Source organism: Cervus canadensis, chromosome 14 (assembly GCF_019320065.1).
Source record: "Cervus canadensis isolate Bull #8, Minnesota chromosome 14, ASM1932006v1, whole genome shotgun sequence".
In the NCBI taxonomy this organism is placed as follows: domain Eukaryota; kingdom Metazoa; phylum Chordata; class Mammalia; order Artiodactyla; family Cervidae; genus Cervus; species Cervus canadensis.
Genome location: NC_057399.1, coordinates 11,042,623 through 11,062,199, shown reverse-complemented (window position 1 = coordinate 11,062,199; position 19,577 = coordinate 11,042,623). Strand labels below are relative to the sequence as shown.

Here is a 19,577-nt window from a genome sequence, read left to right as displayed (position 1 = left end):
AGAAGTCAGGGTATTAAGGGTTAGACAGGGAGTAATATCATCTTAACAGCCTCTGGCAGACTCTGAGCTGGTGAGGAAGAGGTGGCCAGAAGCACTTAGCAGCTTGTGCACCATCGGCCCATGGGCACCAAGACAATATGACCAGTTGGGGGGAACCCTTGAGGCTCGTTCCCCAGAGGAGTGTTTACAGACAAGGCCAGGCAGGAAAAGCCTCAGCCCCAGGGTTGGGAGACTTGGTCTTGGCTCTGAGTGTGACTCTAGATGAATCCTTTTCCCTCTCTGGGCTCAGTCTCCCCACCTGAGTGATGAAGGGAGGCAGGAGGAGAACGCTCTGAGTCTCCCTGCTCTGCTACTGTGCATTCCAAGCCTGGGTGAGGACGTGTTAAATGAATGGAGCGTGCATGTACCTAGGCATGAGCTGGGTGCCTGATCGGGGTGAGATGTACACGGAGTCCTGGGACCCAGTCCTCCCAGAAGGATGGGGAGAGGACTCCAGGCAGGTGGAATCTGAGCTGTTTTCATGGGGGCTGCGCTGGGAAGGACCCCAGGACTCCAACCCTGTTTCTGCCCTGCAGGTTTGTGGTCACCATCCTTTACATCATACAGTGTCCTCACGGGCAGGTGAGTCCCCACTGAATCGTATTTAAGTAGTTCGGTCCTATCACTCTGGCCAGCTCGCTGTGTGACCTGGGACCTTTCCCGCTCTGGGCCCCAGCTTCCTCATGTGGACCCAGGGGAGTTGGAGCCATTCATGATGCCTCCATTTGCAGAGCAGCTTGTGTTGGTCAGGTGTCATTCACGGGAGGTGTCCTCACAGTTGATGCCCCTAGTGGCCCCTCAAGGGAGGGACGCTCTCAGCAAATTCCATTTTACAGGTGAAGAAACTGAGGCACAAGTATATTATGTAACTCTTCAGAAGCAACAGATTTGGGAGTTGAGACCAAGTCTGGCTGACTTCAAAGCTCCTTTTTTCCCATTCCTGTGTGTAGCCTCAGTTTCTCTGTCTGTAAAATGGGACAAGTGGACTAGATGTACCCCTTATTGCTTTGCTATACATTCTCTACCCCAGAATCATAGGAAGCTGGTTTATCTGTTCAGCCCTATTCCCAGGAAAGTAAGCAAGATGAAAGAGAGGTATCATGTTGCACCCGAAGGCTTACTAGGTGGGTGAGAGGAGTTCAAGGAGGCCACCGGGGCCAGGAGCCCATGGGAGTGTGATAAAGAGATAAAGGGGTGTGATAAAGAGAGTCTGGGGGGAACCAGATCAAAAAATGAGGTGTGTAGGTCAGACCTTCCCTCTGCATCTCTCCGCCAGGATTGAGGGTATTCTGGTGGATCTCTGTCCCAAAAGAAGCCCTTCTTCACACTGCTCACAGTACCTGAGGTTCCCGAGCGCAGCTATTTTCTTTGGAGTCTTGGAGAACTTTCAGTCTTCCAGAAGTTCTCTTGTAATTCAAAATATTCATGGTTAATTGGAGGAGAGAGCAGGGTCTTACTTCTGTGCTCAGAATCTCTAACACCAAGAACTGCTACATGTCAGGCATTGTTCTAGGCTCAGTCCCAATCACTAACTGGAGAATTCTCAAGACACTCGGCAGCCACTGTGTTAGTGCCATTCATTCCCGGTTCGTTGGTAGGAAAGTAAGGCTCAGGGGCTGACATGACTTAATAATTAACAATCATGGGACTGAAATCCAGACTAAGGAAGTAATAAAGACCTGGGGTCATGTTTTCAAATGTATTTATGGAAACATTGTTTATAAAAATGAGACATTGGAAAGAGTCTAAAATGTCAAATTCTAAGGGGAAATTTAGATAAAATTTGTGTGCTATGTGCTAAGTCGCTCAGTCACGTCTGACTCTTTGCGACCCCATGGACTGTAGCTCACCAGGCCCCTCTGTTCATGGAATTCTCTGGGCCAGAATACTGGAGCGGGTAGCCATTCCCTTCTCCAGGGGATCTTCCCAACCCAGGGATCGAACCTGGGTCTCCTGCACTGCAGGCAGATTCTTTACCATCTGAGCCACCAGGGAAGCCCAGATATAGCTATATGGATATAGAAAATAATAAAAGACACTGAAATATTAATACTGCAATGACTATGTCTCAGATGCAAGCATATGTTGGAAGATGAAGACATGAGCCCCTGCATCTCAGAATGTGTCTAACCCCACCCTAACATCCTGCATCAAAACTCTGATTTCCCAAGGGTGGGAAGAATGCTCTGGAAACATAAAAAAAGAAACTAACCTGTAAATTATGAAAGATAAGCAACAATATTATTTATCTTAAAACAGTGAAAAAATTTTTTTTTATCAAAATGAAGCTAATATAAAAACCATGAGCACCATTCTGAGAGACCTGTTCCTCTTGGGAGCTTGTGATGCTGCCAGCATGATGACACTCACAGGCCCTTCCTCCCTTCTTTCCTTCCTTTTCTTCTCCCTCCCTCTCTCCTGCTCCACGCCCCCTCCCTCTTCCTCCTCTTTCTCTTTCTCTCTGCCTCCTTCTCCCCCTCTCTCCCCCTTCCTCTCTCTCCTGTGTGTTTTCCAGAAGGAACATTTAATACACAATCAGGGTAACTCCCTGGCAGTCCTGTGGTTGGGGCTCTGCGCTTGGACTGCAGGGGGCGCAAGTTCAGTCCCTTTGGGGAACTAAGATCCTGCAAGCCAAGCTGTGCCACCAAAAAATATATGCAATAGGCAGAAACCCATGAAAACCCTTTGTAGAAAATTAAATGGGGGCCCAAGACTCAAGTCCAGGACTGCTGGACTCCAAATCTACTGCTTGTTCTGATGAAGTGGGGTGGCGGGGCGGGGGGTGGGGAAGGGCTTGGCTGCTGACCTCCAAGCTCTGAGAGAGTGGGCCCTGGTGGGAGCAGGCTGGGGCAGGCAGGGTCCTGTGCCCAACCTCCCAGTGGCCTCGCTCAGCCCTCCCTAGAGCCCATGCCCCCGGTCTGCTTCTGTTGCAGTTCGTGGGGAATTACGAGACCGTTGTGTTCTACTGGCCCTCGCTGCTCTGCCTGGCCTTCCTGCTGGGCCGCTTCCTGCACATATTTGTCAAGTCTCTGAGGGTCCACCTGGGCTGGGAGCTCCAGATGGTGAGTACTAAGCAAAAATACTACGTGTGCCCTGACAGGCTAAGTTTTCCTAGCAGCCCTGTGTGGTAGGTTCTATGATTACTTTTCCCTCTCTGTGTTAGGAAACTTGGGCCTGGAGGCATCAGTTGTATTGTCCAAGGTCAATAGCTAGTCTGTAGCAGAGACAGAACTGGAACCCAGAGAGTTTGGTCATTGAGGCTCTATCTTACCCCTTGTGCTTCTTCTTCTAGTTCCTTGAGGTAAAAAGTTAGGTTGATCTTCTTTTCTTCATATAGGTATTTACTGCTATATACTTCCTCTTAGAACTGTGTTTGCTGCATCCCATCAGTTTTTATATGTTGCATTTCTATTTTCACTTGCTTCAAGGTAATTTTTTATTTCCCTTTTGACTTTTTTTATTTGATCCATTGGTTGCTCAAGAGTGTACTGTTTGTGAATTTTCCTCCTATTATCAGTGTCTAACTATTTGTGGTCAGAAATTATGCCTGGTATGATTACAACCTTCTTAAATTTAAGTCTTGTTTGTGGCCAAACATGTGCTCTATCCTAGAAAATGTTTGTGAAAAGAATATGTATTCTGCTGGTGTTACATGGAATGTTCTGTAAGTGTCCGCGTGGTCCATTTGGTCTATAGTGTTGTTCAAGTCAGTTGTTTCCTTGTTGATTTTCTGACTGGATTATCTATCCATTGTTGAGAGTGTGGTATAGAAGTCCCTTACTATTATGGTGTTGCTGAAATAAGCAAGAGAAGTTCCTTTTCATAAAAAATAAAAACACTGGGATGTGGAGCATTTCATTCCTGAAATCGTATTTTGAACTATGATGAGAAATCACCAAATCTCAGGAGGAAATCAACTCCACAAAACAGAAGAGTCCGGGAAGGTCAGGCCTCTAGCGTTTCTTGAAAGCAAGTCCTAGGTAAACAGGAAATGGGACACTATTGTCTCTTCAACAAATGACAGGTGTCTGGGAATGGTTCAGTTGAAAATAGCCAAGGTTTACCCCAAATCCTGGCCTTCATGGCAGTAGTCCTTCAGAGAGACCAAAACACTAGTAAGACTTTCTGAGTCAAAGCATCAACCTCTTTCTTTTCTCACAGGAAGAGAAACCTTTCCTGGAAGCTCACCAGGCCAAGCACGTCAGGCAGCTCCTGCGGACGAGACCCCGTCAGTAAGCACCGCTGTTTGCCCTCTGTGTTTGCACAGACTGACGAGTTCTGGCCCGTCAGAGGCCTGCAGATGACTGCAGGGCACTATTTCAGGGGCTGCTTGTTTGTTAATAACAGAAACTCAATTCAAACGGGTGTAAAGAGAAAAAGAAAAGTGATGGCCTTACCTAGTTAAAAAGTCTAGAGGTCACCAGTGTCAGACACAGATGGACCCAGGGGTTTGATCGATGTCCTCAGAACTAGGTCTCTCTGCCTCATCTCTCTGCTTTGTTGTTCAGTCTCTGAGTCATGTCTGACTCTTTGTGACCCCATGAACTGCAGCACGCCAGGCTTCCCGGTCCTTTACTATCTCCAGGAGCTTACTCAAACTCATGTCTGTTGAGTTGTTGATGCCACCCAACCATCTCATCCTCTGTCATCCCCTTCTCCTCCTGCCCTCAATTTTTCCCAGCATCAGGGTCTTTTCCAGTGAGTTGGCTCTTTACATCAGGTGGCCAAAGTGTTGGAGCTTCAACTACAGCATCAGTCCTTCCAATGAATGTTCAGGACTGATTTCCTTTAGGATGGACTGGTTGGATCTCCTTGCAGTCCAAGGGACTCTCAAGAGTCTTCTCCAGAACCACAGTTCAAATGCAGGAGTTCTCAGCGCTCAGCCTTCTTTATGGTCCAACTCTCACATCCACACACGACTACTAGAAAAACCATAGCTTGGCTATACGGTCCTTTGTTGGCAAAATGATATATCTGCTTTTTAATACACTGGTTTGGTTTGTCAAAGCTTTTATTTCAAGGAGGAAGTGTCTTTTAATTTCATGGTTGCAGTCACCATCTGCAGTTATTTTGGAGCCCAAGAAAATAAAATCTGTACTGTTTCCACTTTTTCCCCATCTATTTGCCATGGAGTGATGAGATTTGATCTTCATTTTTTGAATGTTGAGTTTTAAGCCAGCTTTTCACTCTTCTCTTTCACTTTAATCAAGAGACCAGAATCGCTAAGCTTTTACCCTTCTGGCTTAAGCTCACAGAAAAGAGTGTTTTCTTTCAAGTAATTCTAACAAAATTCCCATGAATGTGTTTCATTGGATCAAGTTGGACCACATGCCATACCAGAAACAATTACTATGAGTAGGTGATTGGAGTAAACTGATTGTTAAACCAGAGTCAGGGGCTTCCCAGGTAGCGCCAGTGGTAAAGAGCCTGCCTGCAAATGCAGGAGACATAAAAGACCCAGGTTCAATCCCTGGGCTAGGAAGATCCCCTGTAGGAGGGCACAGCAACCCACTCCAGTATTCTTGCCTGGAGAAGAATCCCATGAACAGGGGAGCCTGGCGGGCTACAGTCCATGGGGTTCCAGAGCTGGATTTGACTAAAGTGACTTAGCATGCACGCATGCAGACTGGGGTCACATGTTCACCACTGGAACTAGGAAGTGGTTCAGCCTCACTTAGCCACCAGGACTGATGCTAGGGAAGAGTACAGACCCAGGGACGAACTGAGGTGCTGTTACCAGTAAAAGAGGACAGAGCTCTTGGCCAGGAAAAAGCACCTGTCTTCAGTGATCATTCGGGTTACCTACCCCTGCCACTGCTGCTGTATACAAGGGGACATTTCCCAGAGAAGGCATATGTCTAATCCAAGGTCACACAGTTGCAAAGCTAATTCTTTGGTTAGAAATATAGTTGGCAACATGTAGCAGAAAATGCAAAGTAATCATGGCACAAACAAGAGAGAGATTTATTTCTCTCTCATATAAAAGAATTCTGGAAGCAGGCAGTCTATCCTTACCCTGGACTGCCCATCATGGCAGTTTACACGTCATCTGTCTTCCTCCTCTGATAACTTAGTGGGTTGCTATCATGAAGGCTGTCTGTGGTCCAGAATAGATGCTGGAGCTCCAACCTGGACCAGCCACCAGGTCTGCCCTTCAAATGCAGGCATGAGAAGTGAGTAAAGACAAAGGAGGCCCTCCCAGCTGTGTCGCTTCCACCTGACCAGCCTCTCCAAGTCCCAACCCACACCTCCGTTCATGTCTCATTGGCCTGTTCAGTCTTGGCCACTCTTAGCTATAAGAAAGGTCAAGAACCATAGCCTTCTGTCTAGTAAACTGCTGTACTGAATAAAAGTGAGTCCCTATTCTGAAGAATAAGGGGAGGATGACAACTGTGGAATCTTCCAGTGCTCTTTCTCTTCACTAAACTCTAAGATCAAGAGGAAATGACATTATTTTCAGAAGAATCAGGCATTTGTTTACCAATCACAACCTGTCTTCTCTTGATGTTTATTCATTCACAGAGAAAGAAATAAGTCTTGGTTCCAAACCAGGATATATGAGTGGGACCCCTGCTTTCAGTTCCCAAGCAGGATGATTGGAACCATTGTGTTGGCTTTCATCTGCCTGTACCTTGTAAGTAGAGCTAAGATGACCCTTTTGTATTTTATAAATGGGGTGGGGATAGGATAGGGTTGTTCTTTAAAAGCTGGGTCAAAACTGGGTATCTGTAAATCAAAGAAGTACAATTGTTTGACCCTACCATTTTGACTCTAAGGACACTTTTACTCATGTAGTGAATATTAGTAATAAATATAATTGAATTATTTATGGAGACTCCCAGCTGCCAATTCCACATGTAAAGAGCTTGCAAGATGCCGCTCCATCTTAAAAACAAGTACAAATCTGAACAAACTGAAGAATCAACAACTATTCTTAGATCCCTAAGAGCAGGGAGGTCATGAGGCAAAGCTTTGCTCCTAAAATTGAAGAGACAGACAAGATCATGGCAGCATGGGGCAGAAAACCTATGGCAACCAGTGCCAAGGTAAGAAAATCTGAATTGTAGTTGATGCCATCAACCAATTGGATATTTTGGAAATCCAAACACTGCTTCATCAACAATAGCAGAATGCATATTCTTCTCAAGAATAAGTGGAAAATTCAACAAGATAGACTATATCTTGAACCATAAAACACACTTAAATGTAAAAGAATAAAATCGCATGATGTTTGCTCTCAAATCAAAATGGAATTAAATTAAAAATCAGTGACAGAAAGATAACTGGAAAATCCCCCAGGAGTAGATATCAAAACAACACACTTCTAAGTAATATATGAGCCAAAGAAAAAAATCAAGGCAAGTTAGAAATATTTTGAAAAAGGAGAACACAAATTATCAAAATTTGTGGCAGGTGGCAAAAGCAGTTGTTGTTGTTATTGTTGTTAAGTTGCTCAGTCGTGTCCGACTCTTGTGACTCCAGGACTATAGCCTGCGAGGCTCCTCTGTCCATGGGATTTCTCAGACAATACTGGAGTGGGTTGCCATTTCCTTCTCCAGGGGATCTTCCCAACGCAGGGACTGAACACGGGTCTCCTGCATTAGCCAGTGGATTCTCTACCGCTGAGCCACCAGGGAAGCCCAGCAAAAGCAGTGATTAAAAAGAAATCTGTAGCGTTGAATGTATATATTAGAGATGAAGAAAGATCTAAAATCAATCATCTAAGCTTTCACATTAGGAAACAAACAAAAAAGAGCAAATTAAAATGCAAAGTAAGCAGGAAAATAGATGTATTATAATAAAAAGCAGAGCAGAAACTTATGAAATTGAAAACAAGAAATCAGTAAAGTACAAAATCAAAGCATTTCATGTGGTCAGAGCTAAGTGAGGTAGAATGTCCAAGTCAAAAGCAGGATCAAAGCAGAGAGACCAAAATGGCCAAATTGTCTTCTGTTCATTTTAAATGTGTGAGGATGATAGCTATTTAAACTAGTCCTGTGATAACTTTTAGGTGAATGTGTTAGGTTATGACGAGGTACTGCATAAAACCCCATACTTCAGTGAAAACACTGTGTATTTATTTATTCATTTATTTACTTTTTTGCCCACTTAACAATGTTGAGTGGGTGTTCAGGTTTTGGAGGCAACAGTCTTTTATGTTGTCCCATAACTAGTTTCTCCATTATGTACCTTCATCATCCCTGAGAATCCTCACCCCCTGCATCCAGTCAGCAGAAGGAGAAAGTATGTGGAAAAATGCAATGGGAGGCTTCAAAGGCCATGTGGACCCAGCATGCATTCCTTCCACTGTTTTTCCATTGGTGAGGTCCTTGCATGTGGCCATGTCTAACTCAAGGGATGCTGGGAAATGTAGTCCAGCCTTGTGGCCAAAGACGGGCAGAATGGATTTTAAAGGACACTGACTAGAGTTCTCTGCAGCAGTGAGTAAGTCACCTGTTATTGTGTCCATTAAATCTTTACTAGTTGTCTACTCCATTCCAAGTGCCTTGTTAAGACCTGGAAGAGAGAAGAGGGCTGATTCAGCAGCTCTTGGCCTGGGAGTAGCCCATGGTCTAAGAGAAGATGATAAGATACGGTATGCAGTACTGCCGTCTAAACAGGGGAAAAGAAAAGATGAAAGTGTTCTGGAAGTTTAGTGAATTACTCTGGATGGAGAAGCTGTCTGACAATAGTAGCATGTGAGCTCCCCATTCAGAGATAAACAAGATTCAGTTGATGAAGTAAAACGGCATCAGGAGCTCCAGAAGCAATGGCATGATGATCAGGGGCATGATGGCAGGATGACGAGATGATAGGAGAGGAGCAAGCTTGTCATGCATGCAGGAAACAGCACCTCCTCCAACTCGGTCATTGCCAAAATGCAAAAAGGAGAACAGTGAGAAATGTCTGGAATTGTCCATAAAGTCACCCCTTATTCAAAGTTAGGCATCCATGTCACTCTGATTGAATTAATGTTTGAAGAGTTTCTTGAGCCCTTTTGGGATTTATTTTTGTATGCTATTTTGTGAAGAACAGAGTTTGGGCTGACTCCTGTCTCCAAAGCAGTTACAATCCCATTCATGTCAGTAAAGCAAGTGTCCAGAGTCTATTTCAGTTGAGTTTTGAGCTTCAAAGAGTTTGACCTCAAAACCAAAGAATGACCCCCTATATTATTCATATAATGAGCAGGACTCGGGTGAGACCTTGAAACACTTACTTTGTGTCCCCAGTTCATCGTCATCGAGTTCTGTGTGTTCGTGTATGTGAGAGATGCGCTGGATGTGTTTGAAGGTGAACTGGAGAGCTACATCACCTCCATGAACCAGACAGGGACCCCAGTCCTCCTGCAGGTGAAAGAGCTGATTAACATCACCAAAGGTAAAGCCACATTCCACCTTTGTTCCTGCCACTTCTGTATGGAACAGAGGGTGGCTTGTGACTGGTGGTGGGTGCACACCTATAGTAACTATTGCTGCTAGTCTTCATCGTATCTGCGTTTCACTTACTCTATGCCTCCCTGGATTGACTTGAAGGAAAAAGGGGTCAAGACACAGGCCATGTTATTACAGTTTATTTGGGGCTGCATTGAATGTGCCTTGAGAATGTTCTCATCTTAAATAGCTTATCTTTTTTTGGTGTCAGTGGAAACAACTAAAATCATCATCTATTTTTCACTTTGGAAAAGATAAAACAGAAAGTTTTGACTTTATTATTATATGAAAAGTTTACTCATATCATTCAAACTTAATTTCTTCTTAGTTCAGGTTACTGTAACAAGTTACCATAGACTGTGTGGTATAAACAACCAAATTTTATTTCTCACAGTTCTGGAGACTGGAAAGTTGAAGGTGCTAGCAGATCTGGTGTCTTGGGAGAGCTGCTTCCTGACTTGCAGATGGCCACCTTCTCTTTGTGTCCTCACATACTGGATGGAGAATAGGGAGAGGAAGCAAATTCCCTCATGTCTCTTCTTTTAAGGGCACAAATTCCACCATGAGGGCTCCACCCTCACAGTCTAATCACCTCCCAAAGGCTCCATCTCCAAATACCATCACATCATGGGTTAGAGTTTCAACACATGAATCCTTTTGGGTGGAGGGACACATATTTATTGAAGGTGGAGGGACACATATTAAATTGTCAAGACAATTAATACTTTTCATACCTGTTGAAAATTTATTGACAATGGGGATTTACTTACGGATTCTCAGTTTATTCCATTTATCTACTTGTCTATCTTTACAGATATACCACAGTCTCATTACTATAGATTTACAGTAAGATTGAAATCAAGAAATATGAGGCATGCAATTTTGTTCTTCTTTTTCAAGGTTGTGTAGCCTATTCTGGGTCCCTTCATTTTTATATGAATTTTAGGATTAGCTTGTCAATTCATATAGAAATGGCTTTGGACATTTTGGGGGATTGGTTTGAATTTGTAGGTCAATTTCGGGAGTATTGCCATGTTCATAAAGAATATCCTATATATAAAAGTGATATGTTTTTCCATTATTTTAGGTCTTCTTTAATTTCAATAATCTTTTGTAGTTTTCAGTGTACGAGTAAGTTGTACACTTCTTTTACTAAATTTATTCTTAAGTATTTTATTCTTTGTGATACTATTTCAAATGCAGTTGTTTCTTACTCATCTTCAGATTACACACTGCTAGTGTACAGTGATGAATTGATTTTTATATATGGTCTTGTGTCTTACAACCTTGCAAACTCATTTATTAACCATTTTACTTTTGTTTGCTTATTCCCTAGGATTTTCTATACATAGGAACATGTCATTGGTGAATAGAGATAGTTTTATTTCTTCTTTTGTAGTCCAGATGCATTTTCTTGCCTAATTGCCCTGACTAGACCCTTCAGTACAACGTTGGATGTAATTGGCGAGAGCGGACACTGATTTTCTCATTCTTGAACCTAAGGGGAAAGCAGTTTTTCACCAATTAAGTATGATGTCAGCTGTGGGGGTTTTACAGATGCTTTTTATCCAATTGAGGAAATGCCCTTCCCTTTCTAGTTTATTCAGTGATTTTATTATAAAGAGGTATTGGATTCTTTCAAATGCTTTTTCTGCACCTACTGAGAATCCGCTTGTACGGAAGCTTTTACTTCCTTCTGTCTTTCTCCACCCCTCTCTCACAAGCACCCAGAGTCACTCTGAAAGCAAGTTGGATATGAAATATTAAAAACTTACTAAAAGGTGGATGAATGGAATAGTCAAGACCTTCATTCCAGTTACTGCTGCACACGGTGGCTGTGAACTGGGGTTGAGTAACCCCCTCCCCCAAACGTGGTGATTAGAAGTTTGAGTATAAATGATGTTTTACAAGGCTGGAGGCTTGTTTCTATTACACATTGTAGGTTGAAAATATTAATACCAAAGGAAAAGTTTATAAACACAGAGGAAATAAAGGATATTGAAGTCATATAGCTAAAATGAAACAAAAATAAGCAAAACTTCTTTGCCCAAGAGGTATATTAAAGGAAACACAATATATTTTGCCCAGACTTTTCTGTTGTGACTTTCTGCATTTTAAAAATTATTTCTGGTTCATCTTCTGAGGTCGCTCGTGTCACCTCTTCTATTTCAGAAGTCTGGGTGGTGACCATTTTGCCTGCCTCACTCACATGTGTGAGCTACCTGTTCCACATCTTGGCTTGTTACAGGTAAGGGGGTTCTGGGAGGCATTTGTGTGTCTTCAGGCAGGAAATTGGCTGGCAGATTTTTTTTCTCAGAATTCCCAAGCAGTGTCAGTCATTCCCAAATTGGGAACGGCAGTGTGTTCAGGGTCTGGGGACAACCACACCTATTGGTAAAAAACAAAACCAAACAAAATAGCATTTGATTTGAGCTTCTACTATCAATTTGAACTGTGATTAGAGTCTTCTTTTGGTCTTCAGCAAAACCCTCAGCAGTACTTTCATCGCCATGTTCACTGCTGAGCAGGCAAGACTCAACAAAATAAATTTGTTGTTGTTATTCAGTTGCTAAGTTGTGTCCAACCCTTTGCAGCTCCATGGACTGCAGCTTGTCAGGCTTCCCTGTCCATTACCATCTCCCGGAGTTTGCTCAAATTTATGTCCACTGAGTCGGTGATGCTAGCCAACCATCTCATCTTCTGTTGGCCCCTTCTCCTCCTTCCCTCAATCTTTCCCAGCATCAGGGTCTTTTCCAATGAGTCAGCTCTTTGCATCAGGTGGCCAAAATATTGGAGCTTCAGCTTCAGCATCAGTTCTTCCAATGAATATTCAGGATTGATTTCCTTTAGGATTAACTGGTTTGATCTATTTTCTGTCCAAGGGACTCTCATAAGTCTTCTCCAGCACCGCAGTTCTTTAGCCAGTCTAGTAGCAGATGACCATGTCTTCTGGCCTCTTCTAACCTTATCATCTCTTGTACACTTCGTGTCTCTGCTGGGTGTCAGACCTGCCCTGCTCTCCAGGACTAAGCACAGTGGGTTCCCAGCAGGTGAATCTGGCTCAAGGGGACCCCACAGGAGGTTGGATCGAGGGGACCAGGTGCATCTGTCTCAAGAACACAAGTGCAGGAGGAGGGGATGGCCTTCAGTGTGTAGTCAGCATTTGCATGCCGATAGGAGTTGCATCTAGGTCTCTATTGCTTCTCTCTCTCCCCATTTCTCTGCCTCTGTCTCTGCCTCTCTCTCTGTCTCAGTCTCTAGTTCACAGTCACCCACTCACTCACCGGAAGCCCAGGGCCAGTTCTCACCCCTCCAGAGCATCCTGCCTTTACAGCCTCCCCATCTGGCTGCCCAAAGGGTGAGTCTCTTGCAGATGGCATCTAAGTGAAGACTCTCCCAGCACAAAGAGGCCCCAGCTCTCCATCCAAGCCCTGCCTTGCTCCTTTGACTATAGTTTAAAAATAGTGAATATGTGAAAGCTGCTAAGAGAGTAGATTAAAAGTTCTCATCACAAGGAAAAATTTTTTGTAACTGTATGCAGTGACAGATGTTAACAAGACACTATCATCATTTCACAATATATACAAATATCAAATTATATTGTACAGCTGAAATAAGGTCATGTTATATGTCAATTGCATCTCAACTTTTAAAGAGTATTTTAAAAAGATTTCAAGGCTGATTAGAACCATCTCAAGAGCTGTGGTCAATACAGGGGAGCTGAGCTGCCCGCCATCTCCCTCCACAGGCCTTTCTGTTTACATCTGTTGAGCTCTAAGTACGTAAGGAGCCCGGGTCATGAGCATTACTAATCTCCCTCTCTCTCTCTAGAAAGCACATCAAGAGGTTGTGGGCAGGGGATAAACACTTTCTTCCTCTGAAGTTTCATAATCCTTCCTCGTCTGAGAGTGTGGTAAGTCTGCAGCAGCCTCTCTCTGCTCCCAGGCCAAAGCCTGCTCTCCTGCCCCTCAGACAGGGCTGGCATGCTGGGGAAGGAAGAGCCCTGGGCTGGGGCTGTCCAGAGCCCTCAATTTTAGTATTCTCTGCTGCTGGGTGACTTGGGACAGCCACTGTCCCCATCTGGCCTCATCTGTAAAATGAGGACAATCATAACACCTGCCTTGGTAGCTTGGTGGGTGACCCTCAAATGAGACAGGGATGCTGGGCAGATGTATTAGAGGTAATCAAGGTGTCTCCCTTCTCAGACCTTTTTTTCTATCTAAATCTCAGGTGGCCATTGCAAGGTACTCTGGCTGGCAGATAGCCTATATTCTGTGGGGTAAGTGCCATCACATGACCCATCACGTTCCCAGGTACCCATTCCCTGGGTACCTGCAGAGTCCCGGCTGTGGGTGGGGAGGAGGGACATGGGGCAGAAGCAGCCCCAGCTCTTCCTCGAGGGACCTTCAGGAAGGTCAGGAAGGGGTGAGGAGCACACGTTCATATAGGTCATCATCGCCACCTGTGCTGGCATGTACGCTCAGCGTGGTGGTGACCCAGGGGAGGAAGTGACTATCCACACCTAGGGCAGGGTGCCAAGCCTTTCTAATGGAGCTGACGTTTGAACTGACCTGGCAGGGTGAGCAGAAGGTCGGTGGTCATGCCAGGCAGAAGAAACAGCATAAACAAGAGTGCCAGGACCTTTGGAGGGAGGAGGCTGGGGGGGGGGCGGGGATGCTGGAGGGAGAGACTTGTGTGACTGGATGCTGAAGGGCCTTGAGTGACCCCCGGCTCCCTTGGCCCACAGGCTACCTCGTCATCCATGTGATGCAGAGCCTGTGTGGCCTGGCGATCACGTACAGCCTGGTGCTTCCTGTCATCCACCATCGGGCACTGGAAATGCTCCAAGGACTAGGTATCGGGATGTAAGTGCTGGGTGGGCTTCCTGACATTGCCCAGGGCCTGGGAGCTGCTGGGCCCTCCGAGCCGCTGTTCGAAATGCCCCTTCCCGGCTGGGTTCTCACCAGTCCGGACCCATGCTCTCACGGTGATGGGAGACTCACAGTTTATAAAATGTTCCCACTTGCACTGTTCAGCTCTGTGGGAGGTATATGCGCATCCATTGTATTGCTGGGAAGACTGAGGTTCAGGCAGGTGAAGTGAGAGAAAGGACTGTTTGGTGGAAGAGAGAGGGAATCTGAGTTTAGGCTTCAGATCAACTGTGTGAGTTGTAAACTGCCTCTCCAAGCCTCAGTTCACCCGTATGGAAAGTCACAGCGAATGCTGACATTACTGAAAATTCACTTTGCAACTTTTCTCTTGAGGACCTTTTGAGGTTGGGACTTATATTAGCTCCTTTTTTTTTCTTCAGATGAGGAACAGAGGCATAGAGAGGCTGAGCAATTTGTCCCAGGAGGGGAGGAGGCAGGATGGGAAGCTGGGCAATCTGAAACCAAAACCTCGTTCAGCCATCAGCCCATGCTGGTGCCGGGGAGAGGTGCAAACACAGGGTGTGTGCCCTCAGGGGGGCTTGCTGCTCTGAACTCCTTGGTTCCAGGCTCACCCAGAGCCACCTACGAGTCTGGGGCAGAGCCTGCCCTGTCCATTCTTCCATGGCCTTCATGAACTCTTCTGAAAACCCCATTCTTTTCTTTGATTCCTATGCGGCTAAACCACTCAGCCCAGCTGCTATCCCTCAACAAAAGGACCTGTTCTAATCCTGGAGTTCTGGTCTGGAGCCAGAAGGCCTGATGATGCAGCTTTGAGAAAGTCATCTCCCCTTTGTAAGCCTCATTTTTTCTTATCTGCACAGTGGACAAAATTCTCTGTAGGCATCAAGGACAGAGCTCAAGCTACTGTTGGTCTGGCGGGCAGTCAACATCTCTTTCCTCTCTATCACTGGGCATTCCAAAAGAGTTTGGGAAGAGTGGACAAGGCCACCTCAGCATGGTCTTGCCTTGTGTTTTAGCCTCACCGTATCCATCGTCCTGGGTCTCGTGGTCCTGCAGGTATGGATTGCCGCCAGCTTCTTCCTGCAACCAAAGATGGGGACAGATGACAAGCAGAAGCCCCTGGCTCTGAACAACAGGTGAGAGCAGGAAAAGTGGGGCTCAGCAGTCTCACTCCTTTCTCTTCACCTTTGGCAGGTTCCTGGGTGCACTACACTCTGAGAGGGCAAGGGGCAGTGGTTCCGAACTGGGACCAAAACGCGGGAACCGGGCTGCCTGGAGCCAAATCTTGGCTCCACCCTCATGAGCTATGTGACCTTACTGAACATCTATGAACCTCTACTTCCTCACTTTACAAATAAGTGTGCATATCTCAGAGAGGTGTTCCGAGGATGAAAGGTATTAAAATGTGAACTTAGAACAGCAGTGCCTGTCCCATGGCAATCCTTTCTAGTTCATTCAGTCAAAGCTGTTCATCATGGAGGAAGCAACATGGGCACTGAGGATAATGAAATACTCCTTGCGATCTGCCTGTGATCTGCTCTTGGTCCACTGGAGTTGACAGACACAGATATTTAGGGACAGTAGAGTCCAAAGGGTGTGAAAGCATTACAAGGGAAAGCAAAGAGGAGAGGGAGGGAGGTTGGGGAGGAGAGGCAGGGGTGTTCTTTCAGCGGCAGGTGGGATGTTTGAGCTAAAGTAGGTAGGATGGTAGGATTCCTGCAGGCAGAGATGAGCAGATGGTGTGGCCGCAGCCCCCACTGTATGGATGCAGGCAGGAAGCCATGAGAGAGCAGGATGTGTTGGGGGAAGAGTGAAAATCCAACATGGTGGCCATGCAGTGGCCTTAGATGGTGATGGACAGGAAGAGAGCACAAAGTGCAAGACCAGAAAAGTCCCTCTCGGGGAGGACCCCAAAATTCATATGCAATATTTGGGCTTCATCCCATAGGCAACAGGAGACCATGCGATTAACTTGAAAACTTTTATCTGGAGGACTTGGAGCAGTTCTAGCTGGGGACAGGTCACTGTTGCAATAGACAGTGGGAAAGCCACACTCTCTGCTGTAACCATGAACCCGGCGGTAGCCACGTGGGGTTTATGGCCCCCACTCACATTCAGCCTGCCTGGTGCTCAACGTCCTCTCCACTGTTTCTGAGCCGGTCTTCATATCAGCTGTGAAGTGGGGGCTTCCACGAACGGCACGAGGTCACACAGCTAGGAGGTGGGAGAGGTAGGATGTGACCACAGGTCTGGGAGGGCCGCTGAGCCCACCTGCCTAGCCACCTTCTCATACTGAGGGGTGCTTCCCCTCTGCCTGCTTCCCTTCGCAGGAGAGCGTTCCACAACTTCAACTACTTTCTGTTCTTCTACAACGTGCTGCTGGGCCTGGGCGCCTGCCTGTCCAGGCTCTTCATCAGCTGCGTCCTGGGCACGTGGCTGATCGCCCGCATTGACAGGACCATCCTGCAGAGTGGCTACGAGAGAGCAGACATGGGTGCGTAGCCCTGCGTCTGGGGAGCGCTGCTCTTGCACCTCTGCGGAAGCTGCCTGCGCGTCGGGTTCCAGAGGCCCGCAGTTCATCCTCTTCTCTTGTACTTAGAGCTTATCTTCCCACGGGGGCTATAAAGCTGAATAGAAACAAAACAAATCAAAACTGTTCAGCCCAATGGTCAGATTGCATATTTAACAGATCTTTGAGGCATAATGAAGAGCAGGAAGGGATAGTGGAATTCTATCTAAACAGTTACAAGGTAATTTGTGAATGCAGGCCCTGAAATTTTTGAGAAAACATATCTCAGAATTACTTGTGGTGTTAGTTGCAAGTTTACTTAGTTAAAAAAAAAATGGTCTGTTCATTTTGCTCCAAAATCAAACCATTTTTTGTGGAGAAAAAGCAGTTTTTGTCCTATTTCTGGATCGTGTCTTTTCAGTCACACATTGATTCATACAATAGCAGCTGGTTTCTCTGTATAAGCCACAGAGGCTCCCGTCACTGTGAACTTCAAATTCCCATAAAATGAACAGGTTAGGGTGTGATCTCTAAGAACCTTTCCAGCTCTTGATACCTCATTTTCTAGATTCACAGCAAAGACACAGACACCATTGGGGAACCAAGTGTCGCTGCAATTATGTCATAAGAAGCAAAACCTGGTCATCCAGGGATGTATATTGCATGGTCTGACTTCCCCTCTGGATTTCAGGGTTCAGGGCATGGATTGGCATGCTCTACGTAGATCACTATCACACCAACCCCGTGCTTGTCAGCTTTTGTCATATCCTGATCACAGGCCACAGGCAGAGGAGGCTACAGCAGACCATCAAATATTGGTGCCTACATCAGTCAGCAGGTAAGTCTCCTGTGTGAGCCTATACTGGGGCTGGACACCAGGAAACAAGAGCCTTCAGCCGTCCCTGGGATCCCCGAGATGTCCCACGTTCCTCCTTCTCTGCCCCTCTTCCTCCACTCTGTGCCCTGGGAGCCCTTCTACCCAGGAGAGCAGAAGGCTTCACCCCCAGCCAGTCTGGCTGTGGGGCCCCGAGGCCTTGTTCCCACTAATCTGGCTTCTCCATTGTTTCTGGAAATGAAATCTGCTACCTGAGCCCTTCAATCAGCCATTTGTCTGAGACTCTTCCATAGCTCATGCTGCAAGCCGGATGCCCTCCAAGATGGTATGCGGTGTTGCTTAAACTCCCCCATTCCTTACCACAAGCTCTCTCTCGGCTGCCTCCTGTATCGTTCTGCTCTGCCTTCCCCTGGGAAGCCCTCCAGTTAGCCTTGTTCTGCCTGCAGACACTCAGCACTGATCTGGACTGTTTTCATCGCTGATCCCAACATCGCAGACACCCAGATCTTGGAATAAACTCTCATCCCTCCAGCCGCCCTCACGTCCCCGGGAATCCTTGTCCGGCTCCTTGCTCCACACCTCACTCCTCCTGGGCAGCCTCCCCTGTGCCTCTGAGCAGGACAGAGACAAGCTGCCGGCTCCTCCAGCCCACCGGCTCTGACTCTCTTGCAGGTCCCCGCCTCTCCGCGAGGTCCAGGACGAGGTGGCTGCTGCTGCAGACGCTGATCAACAACCGCAAACTGGTCGGACTCAGAAAGCCCAGGCCGGGTCTTGGCTCCCAGGAGCTTGCCCAGACTCTGTTGACGTGCTCGGAGAGCTGACGCTGACCTCCCACACCGCTGCATGGTTGTTCCAGGACGACTGCCCGGGAGACTCGGCTACTCAGGCCCAGGCTACTCGGCAACTGCCCCCCGCAGCGGAATAGGCCGCCCGGCCACTGTCCATTGCAGACTGGCCACTCGTGGGGTAGCACTTGGGCTGAACAGTGATGTCTCAGGTCTAATTCACTCCCTTGGGAATGAGATCAAGAACTAAAGAGAATTTCTGTTGAACAAACTTTGTCCAATAATGATGTCCAGAACCCCTGGTTAGAAGGCAGCCTTGGAGGGTTCTATGTTGAGATGCACTGGGCAGAGCTTCATGTCACTGAAAAAGCTGGTATAAAAGTCTGTATCAGGAGAGTTTAACTGTTTGATGCAGTTCTTCTCTGGGACAAAGTGTGGCCTTAATCCAACAGGGTCCTTGTTGCTTCCTCCTTTCTAGATTGTATGGTGGTGGGAGATAAGGAGCCCATGACCCCAGCCTCCAGTCTGGGCTCTCTCCCACGGCCACTGGGTGGGGAACAGATCAGAACTGACATGTGCCCTGGTCACAAAAAAGATGTGGGGATTCTCTCTGCCATACAGGGATCCCCAGGAAAGCCGCCTGTCTGAAGAGGCAGAGATGGAGATCTGCATTTCAGTTTGTTGTCGTCATCTAATCACTCAGTCGTGTCTGACTGTTTGCGACCCCATGGGCTGCAGCCTGCCAGGCTTCTCTGTCCATGAGATTTCCTGGGCAAAAATACTGGAGTGGGTTGCCATTTCCTCCTCCAGGGGATCTTCCTGACCCAGGGATCGAACCTGTAACTCTTGCATCTCTTGCATTGGCAGGTGGGTTCTTTACCACTGAGTCATCAGAGAAGCCCCATGGCATTTAAACTGGGGGGCAACAAAAGCAAAGACATGGGAACAAGAAAGCCCCGGGCAGCTTTGAGGACGGTGAGCCCTCCAGTGTATGCAGGGCATGGTGTTGGGGGCTGGTTAGGCCATCTAAGAAACGCCAGATGCCAGGACATTTCTGTTTGTGCAGAGGGCTGAGTACTTACCCAA

At 46.6% G+C, this 19,577-nt stretch overlaps 1 protein-coding gene across 1 annotated transcript in view; it reads left to right on the top strand.

Moving 5' to 3' along the window:
- Positions 1–18,893, top strand: part of LOC122453241 (stimulated by retinoic acid gene 6 protein-like) — a 40,149-nt gene extending 21,256 nt beyond the window's left edge. Inside the window, exons 6-18 of the mRNA XM_043487156.1 lie at positions 576–621; positions 2,973–3,101; positions 4,201–4,271; positions 6,562–6,673; positions 9,270–9,417; positions 11,643–11,718; positions 13,302–13,383; positions 13,701–13,749; positions 14,218–14,335; positions 15,379–15,498; positions 16,693–16,856; positions 17,563–17,709; positions 18,379–18,893. Coding sequence (XP_043343091.1) covers positions 576–621; positions 2,973–3,101; positions 4,201–4,271; positions 6,562–6,673; positions 9,270–9,417; positions 11,643–11,718; positions 13,302–13,383; positions 13,701–13,749; positions 14,218–14,335; positions 15,379–15,498; positions 16,693–16,856; positions 17,563–17,709; positions 18,379–18,527 — 1,411 coding nt within the window. The 3' untranslated portion in view covers positions 18,528–18,893. The remainder of the gene's footprint in view (positions 1–575; positions 622–2,972; positions 3,102–4,200; positions 4,272–6,561; positions 6,674–9,269; positions 9,418–11,642; positions 11,719–13,301; positions 13,384–13,700; positions 13,750–14,217; positions 14,336–15,378; positions 15,499–16,692; positions 16,857–17,562; positions 17,710–18,378) is intronic.
- The last annotated feature ends 684 nt before the right edge of the window (positions 18,894–19,577 follow it).